The sequence below is a fragment of the Drosophila busckii genome, chromosome 2R (genome assembly GCF_011750605.1).
Source record: "Drosophila busckii strain San Diego stock center, stock number 13000-0081.31 chromosome 2R, ASM1175060v1, whole genome shotgun sequence".
Classification (NCBI taxonomy): domain Eukaryota; kingdom Metazoa; phylum Arthropoda; class Insecta; order Diptera; family Drosophilidae; genus Drosophila; species Drosophila busckii.
In genome coordinates, this window is record NC_046605.1 from 22,661,247 (window position 1) to 22,672,774 (window position 11,528).

Consider the following 11,528-nt stretch of genomic DNA (forward strand, 5'->3'; position numbering starts at 1 on the left):
ATTAAAGACTCTACATAACTTCATCCATACGAATAAATTGTTTAGATCATCAACATTATAGCTCTTTTGGTAAATCTTTACGACATGATAAGCACACAAGCTGAATTTGAAATTTTGTATTGTTGCAAAAGTGTAACAACATTTGTGTGGAATGTGACTTTCAAAGCAATGAAGACCCCATCCTTTGACTACGAAAATCGTTGCAACATTGCAAAATTAATGTTGTAATGTCGTGAAAAATACTACAATTTTAGGTATTTTTAATGTAATTTATTGTTTAAAGAGCATAATCAAAACGTAAAATCATAGCCAACTCAGCGATAGATTAAAATTGCAATCAATAAAATAATAATAATAAATAAAATTAATTAATTATTATTTATATTTATTCGTCTTAGCTGTGCGGTGAACAGACGTGTTTTTTGTTATCTCTGATATAATTAATTGATCTGCGTGTTTTAGTTTGTTTAAACAAGGATATTAATAGTGATTCACGGTGAAAGAGTGCAAATTAAGATTGGTAAAAGTATTTTATTATTAAGTTGTTTCAATTGCATTAATAAACTAACAATTGTTTTCGCGGCTTATTGCTGTGTTGTTATTGTTGGTTTGAGCGTCTCTGGTATAAGCTCTCAATCGCTTACTCTCTCTTTTTATACACTTTGTAATTTTTGTAATAAATGGAAAAGGGTATTATGAAATTGTGCAAATGTATGTAACAGGGGGAAGGAGGCGTTGCAAACACCACAAAGTACATATATTGTTGATCACCTCGACGAGCTGAGTCGATATAGCCATGTGCGTCTTTCCGTCCGTCCGTCCGTCTGTATGAGTGCGTGTTTCTCAGCAAGTATAAGGGGTAGAGCAACCAAACTTGGTATGTTGGTGCTCCTATCCAGGACACTACGCTTTTATTTATTCTTCTTTTTTTTTTAAATAAATTACAATAAATTACAGCTAGATGCTCGTGCTGACGCGCTATACAAGCGTCGCTGCCGACGAGCCAGCGGCGTCGTTGCTGACGCTATAGCAACCAGCTGTGACGCGTCCTCTGTTTTGTGTGTATGTGTTCATGAATACATGCGTGTGTTTGCTGCGATGCCCTAGTCAAAGTGTATCTAAAAGTTGTCCACATTTGTTCACTTGTTTTTTTTTTACTTTTCTATTTTTAGAACGGTGCTTGCAATAGTGTGTGTTTGTTGTTGCATTTTTTGTAATTGCGCTCATACATTAAAATAACTAACGCTCTCATTCGTTGCATTAACTGTTAAAATTTTTGTTACTTGTTTACGCTTTTGCAAGGCATATAGATTTTGTTATCATGTTCGCTTGCTGCATTAAAAATTGCGAATGCCAAAGCGATGCAAATGCTGAGTGCATCGGATGCTAGCTGTGCGATTCGATTGTCAATAAGACCGGATTAAATTGTCTAGTGTTATGCGATAGACTTAACTTAATTTCTATGCTCTGCGAAAGAGCTTTAATAAACTCAATGATGAGTTTATAAGCATGGGCACGCAGTTTAAAGCTTGAGACGAATATCAGTTGGTGTCGGCTGCAAAACTATCGATCTAACAGTGGTAAGCTGTTCAGTAACACCTGTTAATCCAGCTTATCCTAGCATAGTTATAAACGATGATGAGGCTGGTCCGTCATCTAAAATTGATAGAAAGCTTGTTAGGTCGCCGCCCACTAATAGTTTCCATACTCCCCGACCAGCTCCTAAGCCCAATTTTTTATTTCTAGGCTTCTCCCGGATACTTTGGATGAAGATGTAACTGCTTACATTCAAGCAAAGATTCATAAACTACAATTTAACCTTGAAGTTCAGCTGGAAGTAAAGAGAGTTTTATTAAGTTAATGTGCCACCAAAATTATTCGACTCTATTTGTTGTACTTCTTTCTGGCCACAAACACACAAAATTAAATTTTTTCCTACAGCTAACACCTATTAAACCTACTAATGATGCAAATAAACTAATTACTTCGTTTGTTTTAGAATATCAAAATGTTTAGAGGTATTAAGTCTAAATTAGTTAAACTATATATAGATAGTATTTCTTTTGATTATGTTCTTGCCTTCACTGAAACCTGGTTAAGGCCTGAAATCTCTAGTTCATAAACTTTCACAAATAAATATACCAATTATAGATGTGACCGTCTGTCACGTGGTGGTGGTGGCGTATTAATTGCCGTTGAAATTGATCTTTTATCGGAATTAATTAGTTGCTTATCTAATATTGAGTTTATTGCAGTTAGAGTGACTATTTTACATATATCCATCTATATAACATGCTCTTATATTCCACCTTTATCGGAAAATTTAATTTTTAATGAACATTTATCCAATATACAATTAATATCCTCTTGCTCGCTGAAGGATTATATATGTGTACTGGGAGACTTTAATTTACCAGAAATATCTTGGGTCACTATGGATAACTTGGTAGTTCCTACTAGGTCTCATGAGTTTGTAAATAGCATACTTGATCTTTTACTTAATGAAATAAATAACGTTAGTAATTGCAACAACGGTTTTCTTCATTTAATATTTGTATCAGATCCTTCAGCTAGCACTGTTAGCAGAATTGATCCGATTGTGCTCCCCGAAGATGCCTATCACCACTAAGCATACATGTTGTATGCTTAGTGCTATCACCCAACTTTGGAACTGCTTATAGAACTGCCGACTATAGAGTAAACTGTACACAGTACAGTAGCATTTAAGCCCCTTTGTTTCAGAAAAGCTGACTTTAATAAATTAAATAACCTTATTTGAAATCATGACAGGTCCTACTTTTTGGCCAGTAATAACTTAGAAATTGCTTTATTTATTTTTTTATGACGCCTTTAAAAACTTTTTTGTTCCTCGAAGGCAGCCTAGTAGGTCTAAAAAGATCATTTGGTTTACCCATGAGATAGCTGGTTTAAAAAATATAAAATCAAGATACTTTAAAACAGGGGCGTCCAAACCTGACGTTACGCTAAACCGCTTCTGGTATTGCTGTCTCCCTCTTGCCAATGCACAAAAATTCTGCCGCTACCGACTGCGAAGATTTGTGAGCGGCAATAAGAAGCAAACAGCAACAGAAGAAAAAAGAGCAAGAGGTTCAAGAGCAAAATAATTTAACATATAGAAATTTGTATACCCTTTAATTCTTTACGTTCACTCAAATGTACGTTTAAGGGATAATTAATTAGTTTTTAATAAATTTCTTTAAACTATAGTTATTAACCAATTATATGTTGTTTTTTATATAATAAACAAAAATATTTGTTTATTGTATAACATTACATATTTACTTCATATAGTCGGAAATGCCGTGCAATACCCATTCTATATGCAGATTGTCGCGCGCTTGACGCGAATAGGCAATAGAAAAAGGATTAACGAAACCTACATTTGTATGTGTTGCTGTTTTTGTTTTCATTTTCGACGCGCGTTGCTTTGTCTGAAAAATGTTCTCATTTGATTTTTGTGTGTCCGAGAAGCAAACGCGTTTTAAAATTGTGAAATTACAAGTGATTAACTTTATCAATAATCTAAAGTTCAGGTAAGTAAATTAAAGTAAAGATTAATGGAATTGTGATACTTCAAGTAAGTAAGCGATTTAATGTAATTTGCTTGTACTAATATTTGTTCTTTTGTTACAGTGGTCATGTATGCTTAGTGTCATAGCCCTAGTCGATGCGAGCCAGCAAGCGGAGAAGTCACTGCGGAAGTCACAAAATATAAAATACTGAACTAATTAAGTTAGCAAATAAGTTCAATTTAATTGATTTTTCTTAATTCTGAATAAAAATTTTCATATATATGCTTATTTTTTACTGTATTTATTTATTATTTCAAAATTGAAGTCATGACCTCAACCTCAGGCTCCCTATAGAAAAATCCCCCTGGATTCATCGTGGAATCGTTGTGGATTTGTATTGAAATCCCGGATGCATGCGAGGAAACAGTGGGATTCGCTCATTGAAAAAATCACCCAGAGCATCGAGGCACACTGCGGAAAACCATCCCCGGGGAGCCCCCTAGAAATGCTGGCAAAAATCCTCGGATTCTACTAGGAATCTCGAGGAGGGGGGGGTTGGAGTCGGGGATTGATCCCCTATGTTCCTCGAGAAATCTCTGTGATGTCGGGCGACAGGGTTAAAACAGGGGCTCCAAACGCATGCATTAGGAAAGAGGCAAATCACCAATACACTAATTCGAAACAGAAAACACAAGTAAAGATGCCGTTAACTCAATTATTTCATAACTGAAACATAACTATGAGTCTATCACTTTACTTTCCAAAGTTGCAAAATAAAAAGAAGAAAAGTTTTCGCAGGCAATATTTTATTTTTTTAAGTGCACGCATTTCGTCAAAAGCAACAACAAAGTTCGCAAAAAATTTTCGGACACAACAACAACACAATGCAAATGTTTCCACAACCGCTCGCCAGTCTAGACAAGCATCAACAAAACATGAAATTTGTCGCTTTGCTCGCACAAGGCGAAGACAAAAAAAATCTCGAGACAAAATTGTGTTGTAATTGCATTGGCTTTATGGAAAGAGCGCGTAATATTATACACGCATTTGCATTCTATACGAAGTAGCAATTACAAAAAACAAATGAACTGAGCATAGGCTGGACGCCCCTCTTTAAAATTAAAGCGTACACGGAAACAGTGTTTGATTTTAATTGATGCACTAATTTTATATCCAGACCTGGTTATACCCGAAGAATCGATATTGCGTGAACTAAATTTACTGAAACCTGTGATCACTCCAGGACCAGATGGCATACCAGTTGCATACTTAGATGTTGCGCCGGCTTCATATATTTAATTTTACATAGACTTTTTGCATTGTCCGTTAAATGTTGCTCATTGCCTTCAATCTGGAAGGAATCATAAATTATTCCGTTACTTAAGAATGACCCTAAAAGTTACGTTAACAACTATAGAGGTATTTCAAAAATGTCTGTTACACCTAAACCAGGGGCGTCTAAATCCTATGCTTAGTGTGCTCATTTGTTTTTGTAATTGCTCTTCAGTAAAGGAAGAGCAAATGCGTGTATATATACGCGCTCCTTCCATTAGCCAATGCAAATTACACAATAAATTTTTGAATTTTTTTTTTTGTGTCGCCTGTGCGAGCAAATCGACAACACTTTCATGTGTTTGTTGTTGTGTCGAAAATTGATTTGCGAACTACTACTACTACTTTACGGTGACTCTCAGTTTTTGTTAATCAAACATTCAGACGAACAGACAAATATGCGGAACGTCTCGCGCAGGTAACATTATCAGAACCGGTACATAGGGATAATAAGAGCACAATAATAATACAGCCGCGGCAAATAACAATACGAAAAACCTAGCAAGTTTTAGTCACACTGGTAGCACCATAGAAATGCAAGCGCACACAGAACACAAATTGTGGCGGAAATTTGAGCACAATCCTTAAGGCTCTACATTTCTGTGGCATGAAGCTGACAAAAAAAAAGAGTAAATGGTTTTACGAAATTTTCAGATTAAGAAAATGTATAATCCTTCCAATAGTCTAAGGCAAAGCGTCCAAACGCTTGCATAGGGAAGAGCAAATCACCAATACACTAATACGAAAACATTAACACAAGTAAAGATTCCGTTAACTCAATTTTATTTTATACTCTGAAAAGAAGTTAGGCATCACTCACTTGCCCAAAGTTTGCGCAGGCAATGATAAATTCGTATGCCCAGTGCAAGCTGTTCTTATTTTTTTCAAGTGCACGCATTTCGTCAAAGCAACAAAGTTCGCAAAAAATTTTCGACACAACAACAAAACACATGAAAGTGTTGGTGCCACGCTCGAGCAGTCGAGACAAGGCAACAACAAACACATGAATGTGTTGTCGCTATGCTCGCACAGGCGAGACAAAAAAAGTCGAAAAATTGTTTGTGTAATTTGCATTGGCGCGTATATATACAAGCATTTGCTCTTCCTATAGTGAAAAGCAACTACAAAAACAAATGAGCACACTGAGCATAGGGCTTGGACGCCCCTGGTCTAAGGGATTTATATCATCATATTTCGGTGTCGTTACTTTTTTTTTTTAATTCAAATTTTAATTCGATTACCCTAGTTTGCGCGGCTTATTTTAGGGATTTCGGAAATATATCAATATATCAATATTTTTCCTCTAAAAAAAATTATATTCATCGCGATATTTTTTGGGCAAAATAGGCGATATTGATATTTTTTTAGAAAATATTTTCGATATTTTATGTATGTCTTAACGAACGCGCACATTTTCCTTTACCCTTGTTCTGTGGGTGTCTGAAGACATCCCTTCTATTTCTTTGCATGCGCGTATTCGCGTTTGCTCATGCTTGTGGATGTGTGTATGTGTGCCACCCCTGCCGTTCTCTGCTCTTCAGCCAGAAAGTGAAGAAAAATGTCAATTGTGAAAATAGGTTCGGCAAGGGAGTTTTATACAGAGTCAAAGCTACTTCAGCGAAATGCACATTGTGCCTAAAAGTTATTAAAGCCACAAATATCCACTATGCCCATGCTAGCGAAGGTGGCATTGAGTTGCGTGATCACGCCTAGTAGTTCGGTTTTATCTAAACGGTTGGCTTCTGCCATAAAGTGTGTTGTTTGTGACTCCCGTATTCGTATGACAGATCAGCATGTAACCGAACGAGTTTTTCTAAAATCATTGCATACAGATTTTTTTTCCAATTAATAATTAAAAGCATTAAGTTCAAATTTATTCCTTAAATTAGTAATTTATACGATTTTAAAATACGTCATGTGTGTCATTATATTAAATACAATGGGCTCTGCTCTATACCATATCCTTAACAATTTTGTTATTATTTTTTATATCAAGTAGCGTAAATAAGAGTTGCTTTAGAGTGGGTATAATATTTATTTTTTAAGTTCGATGATTTCTATTCATTTTAAAAACAAAATAGTCTATTGTGTCTCAAATAGCTCTTATTTGCAGTTCATGGTTGATTAAATTAACTATTATAGAAATGTTTTTTTTTTTATACAAATTTACAGCAACTGGAAACCTTTATTCTATTTTAGCTGAACATTAAAAATTATCAAAAATACTCGATATAATCCGACGAAAATAGAAATAGTCGCTGTTGATTTTTCCCCAGCTCTAAGATATAGATATTGTGCACAAAACTGTAATACTGTTGTTGGGCAACAACAACATGCATTGTTATTGCTGACCACCCAGCCAGCAACATTTACATTTGTTGCTAGGCGCCAAGCCCAACGTCAATGCAATGGAAACATCAAGACAAGGGAGAACCGTTACATGGACGGCAGAGAAGTACCGCTACGTCACTATAAAAGGCGAGCGAAGGCAGGAACAAGGGTCGAAATGGGGTCTATCCGCAACAAGAATCACGGATCGAGGCCAGTGTACTGGCAGAGATTAAGAGTAAGCGACCCAAGTCAAGTAACGTGTAAGTTGAAAGCATCAAGATAATAATTGATAGAGACCAGAGAGTAAACCACAGAAGCCAATCTTCTGTAATCATAGAAACTAGAGAGTAATGCTTGTTATACAATAACCTGGTGTAATCCTAGCTAACAAAAGAGTAATTCTTATTGCTTCGAAACTGGTGTAATCCTAGCTAACAAGAGAGTAATCCTTCTTGCGTTGAAACTGGTGTAATCCTGGCAATTAGTTATTTTAATCAAAGTAGAAAGTAGCAGAGCCTATGACCTACTAGCGTGTAAACCTTCTTTATAAGGCGTAATCCTAGTGGATCACAAACCGAACGAGTCACCTTGCAAAACACTTCCGGCAATAGAACAATCCCAAACAGAGAGTAGCCGAGAGAATGACCTACTATCGTGTAAACCTCATTCATAGTTGGCCAGAATTCCTGAGCAATCCTGTGGAGGACTGATCTTAACTTAGGAAAATCCCTGCACCGGCAATAAGTATCGCAAGTAAACAATTGTATATGAAACATAATCCGAAGCCGTGAAGGCAAGAGTAAACGCAAGATAAATAATAAATAAACAAAACGTGTGTAGTTATTATTTATCGCAAGCGACAATAAATTTGTTGTACCGATCCCACATTACCCGACTGAGCTGCCTACAAGCAGTCGAGGCAAAAGTATTGTAAATACTGAGGTGCGCGGCATATTGTTAGCCCATCCAAAAAAGGGGCTACGATATTAATAATCAAGAAATTTAATGGGCTTGGATTTTCCGGTGCAACACAACGGACTTTTCGTTGGGAATAAGCATCGATGTTGAAATTTATACATCGATGTGTTATATTTTTTCTGAATATCGATACATTCATGTGTGATATTTTTACTGAACATCGCTTATTGTCAAGCCTCCACTGAGTGGCACCCCTGAAAAATTTTTACAACTCAAGGTCTTGACGTTAATACTAATATTAGAATTAGACAAATAAGTTTATTTGAAAATAAATAAGTAGTAAATAAATTATCATCGTGTTGCGCAGAAATTAACGAACATAGGCGTGCATAATGACGCGTAAGTCGATTTGTTATTTTGTAGATGTAGATTCATATGTACATATGTATGTGCAACATACATACTACTATTATGTTGTACATTCATAATAGGGATTTTAGAATAGATTAATTTTCTGATACATTTTTGAATAAAAATAAATTTAAATAGTTGGCATTAACTATAGTTGGTAAAATGCTTGTCTTGTCAAAGCTGATTCAAAATCGTTATCATTAAAAGAAGTAATAGAAGCGTTTCTGCCACTTTTTTTTGTTTTTTGACTCCACGAATAGATATGGAAGAATTCTCTTTCCTTGAGTCAGCTCAAGAGCATAAATTCGTACTTAACTCCTGTTACTGAGCAAACACAGCCTTGAAAGATACAGCTCCAGCTGACAAACACGTCAATTGTGACCACAACATACAGGCTTCGCTCTTAAATGTTTTGCACACTCACGATGCTGAGAATAAACTCGGCCATTTCTGACGAACTGCTCATTTGTGTATTCTCTTTCTTGTCTCGACCGCGCGAGCATTTAAAGCAAACTTTATTGTTTCTTTGATAGATACTCCTGTAACCTTTGAGTTTTTTTCTCTAACTTCTGTGTATTAGGTTAATAATTCAATGAATATGTCTTTATTGAAAAAAAAAAACAAAATGCTTTTCACTATCATAATAGGTGGCAATCAGCGAGATCTTGCGCGTGCTAAAAATCAGAAAAAATTAGCCGAGCAGACTAAGGGAAAGCGATCTGACAGTCTTACTGTGGAGCAACGAAAAGCCAGGTAAAATAGTGATTCTGGTTACATTGATTGAGGCAATATATATTAATTAAAATGAATTTTCGTACTTTCAGGGATGCTGAGCTTATGCGCGAAAAGCAGAAGAAAAAAGAAGAGGACGCAGCAGCTGCTGCTTGCAAAGACAAATAGATGATTTACGTGATTACATATGTGTACATTGCAGTTCTTAAGTACATGCATAACCAGCAATCGCCGTAGCTACGCGTAGGTCTCGTACAATTTTTGTTAGACATATTTACAAAGCAGCAAATATGAGTTTCGGTTGTCGACGTTCGAATGTCTGCATATCAGAGTTAGTTCTACCATGCAAAGAATAATCTAATTTATAGAATAGGCGACAAATGTAAGATCATCGTATACCGAAACAGATACGACATGAAAGCACGTATACAATTAAAGGCCCTTTTTTTTCTCTAAATACCTGATTAAATTATTTACTGTAAGATATATTTTTCCAATTAAAGCACCATTGGCAAAATGAGTATTTTTAATTTAAAAAAATTATACTTTTAATGTTTCAAATTAAATTATCATGCAATGTAATGTAAGTTGATAGTAAGATAATAATGCTAATATAATTAATATTAAGCAAATAAGATAAATGAGGATTTCAGAACCAAAATTTAAATCCAATTAAAATCAAAATGAGAATTGCAGCTTTCTGCCTGCGAATTGGATTGATTTTGAGACAATCAGTCTCAGATTGATACCCATTTAACAAATTTATTAAATATGATATAATTGCAGTTAGCAAAAAGAATACTAATTACTTTAATTAATTACACTTTTTATTTATAATCGTCATTGATCAGTGACGCTCTTTTTTCTGGCCTAAAAACTTTCATTGCCTGCTCAGGGTCTGACCTGTTGCAGTAGTGTCCTTGTTTCTAATTTGGTCATCATTTTGTGCCCTAGGTTAATAAAATACCTAAATACTTTTATACTTGGTTGCCTTATACTAGGCAAATTAATTATTTTTAGAGGTAAGCTAAAACATTGCCAAATGCTACTTATTTGGACCGAGGTTAGATCTTTAAGCTTGTCACACCCACAATTGTACGACCTTCACAATGAGTGACGGAATGACCTGATTGGACTATGCCAAAACGTCGTTTAATAAATGGAGATATATTTATGAATATTATTGTGTTACTAATAAAATATGGAAAATATTCGTATTGATATTGATTCTCTCCTTTACACAGTTAGCTATTACCTTTCTTTTTTGTATTAAGTATAGTAATACATTCGACGTCATTGGGAGATATGAGATAGTTAATTCAATTTTTCTTTGCTCTGCAAAAATAAAAGCTTTTTAGGCGTTCATTGGAATAGACTCATAAAGACTGTAATTTTAGTTGCTCACTCTTCCAATCTTTACACTTTTTTTAAAATAAAAAAGGAACTCGGAAAAATTTAACAGCTTATAGGGTCAGCAACAGAGAACGGCAAGTGTGACACTTTTCAAGCACAAGGGTAGCACCCTTGGAAAGCAAGTGCAAGACCTTATGCGACCTTACCTTTCATAAGCAAGAAATAATCTTGCTTGCTGTCGCGCTCTGTCTGCACTGGCAGTGGCGCCGACGCTACACAAGGTAGCGAAACAGAAGCGCACATAAGGCACACAAAAAATTGTATGACCCTTTTTGTGTGCATTGCTCACATACTTTTCGGGAAGCTAATTTACACGAGCAATAAGTGTTGTGAGGTCATCAGCCACACACAAGAAATATTGCTCAGTCACACACAAGCAATTGTCGTGTGGTATCAGTCACAATTTCGCTTGTGTGTGGCAGTGCCACAATGGTAGTACACATTTTCTTTTTAAGGGTGTCTCCGGTCAGCAACCTGTTAACCAGACCAATAGCGGAAAATATCGCACTAAGATGGTTTTACACCATAAAATTATGGAATTACATGAAAACTCAGAAAATGCAAGCGGTTACGCCTTATGAATAACGAAGAATTCAGAAAGAAGCGTCAAACTTAATGTGCCCAGCGGTCAATATTCGGTCCGAATTGGGAGTTAAAGCCAGTATATCTACCGTACGCTGAGTGAGATTCATATTAAAAAATTAAATACCAAACCGTTTTTCAGACGAAAATCTATTTAATTTGGATGGGCCATATTGTATAAGAAATGAAAATCATCATTTAGTCATCATAACCGTGAGGATGGCAGAATGGTTTGGGGTGTAATCTTTTAGTATGGATCAGTTGCTTTCGAATTTT

General features: G+C 35.5%; 1 protein-coding gene across 1 annotated transcript; it reads left to right on the forward strand.

Annotated features, from left to right (window-relative positions):
* Window positions 1–8,403: 8,403 nt before the first annotated feature.
* On the forward strand, window positions 8,404–9,714 carry LOC108603328 (putative SERF-like protein). Its single transcript, XM_017992051.1, has 3 exons — window positions 8,404–8,513; window positions 9,173–9,278; window positions 9,350–9,714. Exons 1-3 carry the CDS (start codon window positions 8,507–8,509, stop codon window positions 9,423–9,425), a joined length of 189 nt encoding a protein of 62 aa, XP_017847540.1. The 5' UTR covers window positions 8,404–8,506; the 3' UTR covers window positions 9,426–9,714.
* The last annotated feature ends 1,814 nt before the right edge of the window (window positions 9,715–11,528 follow it).

Coding starts and splice junctions, on each gene's coding strand:
- LOC108603328 (XM_017992051.1), top strand. Junction 9,279..9,349: donor GTGGAGCAACGAAAAGCCAG/GTAAAATAGTGA, acceptor TCGTACTTTCAG/GGATGCTGAGCTTATGCGCG.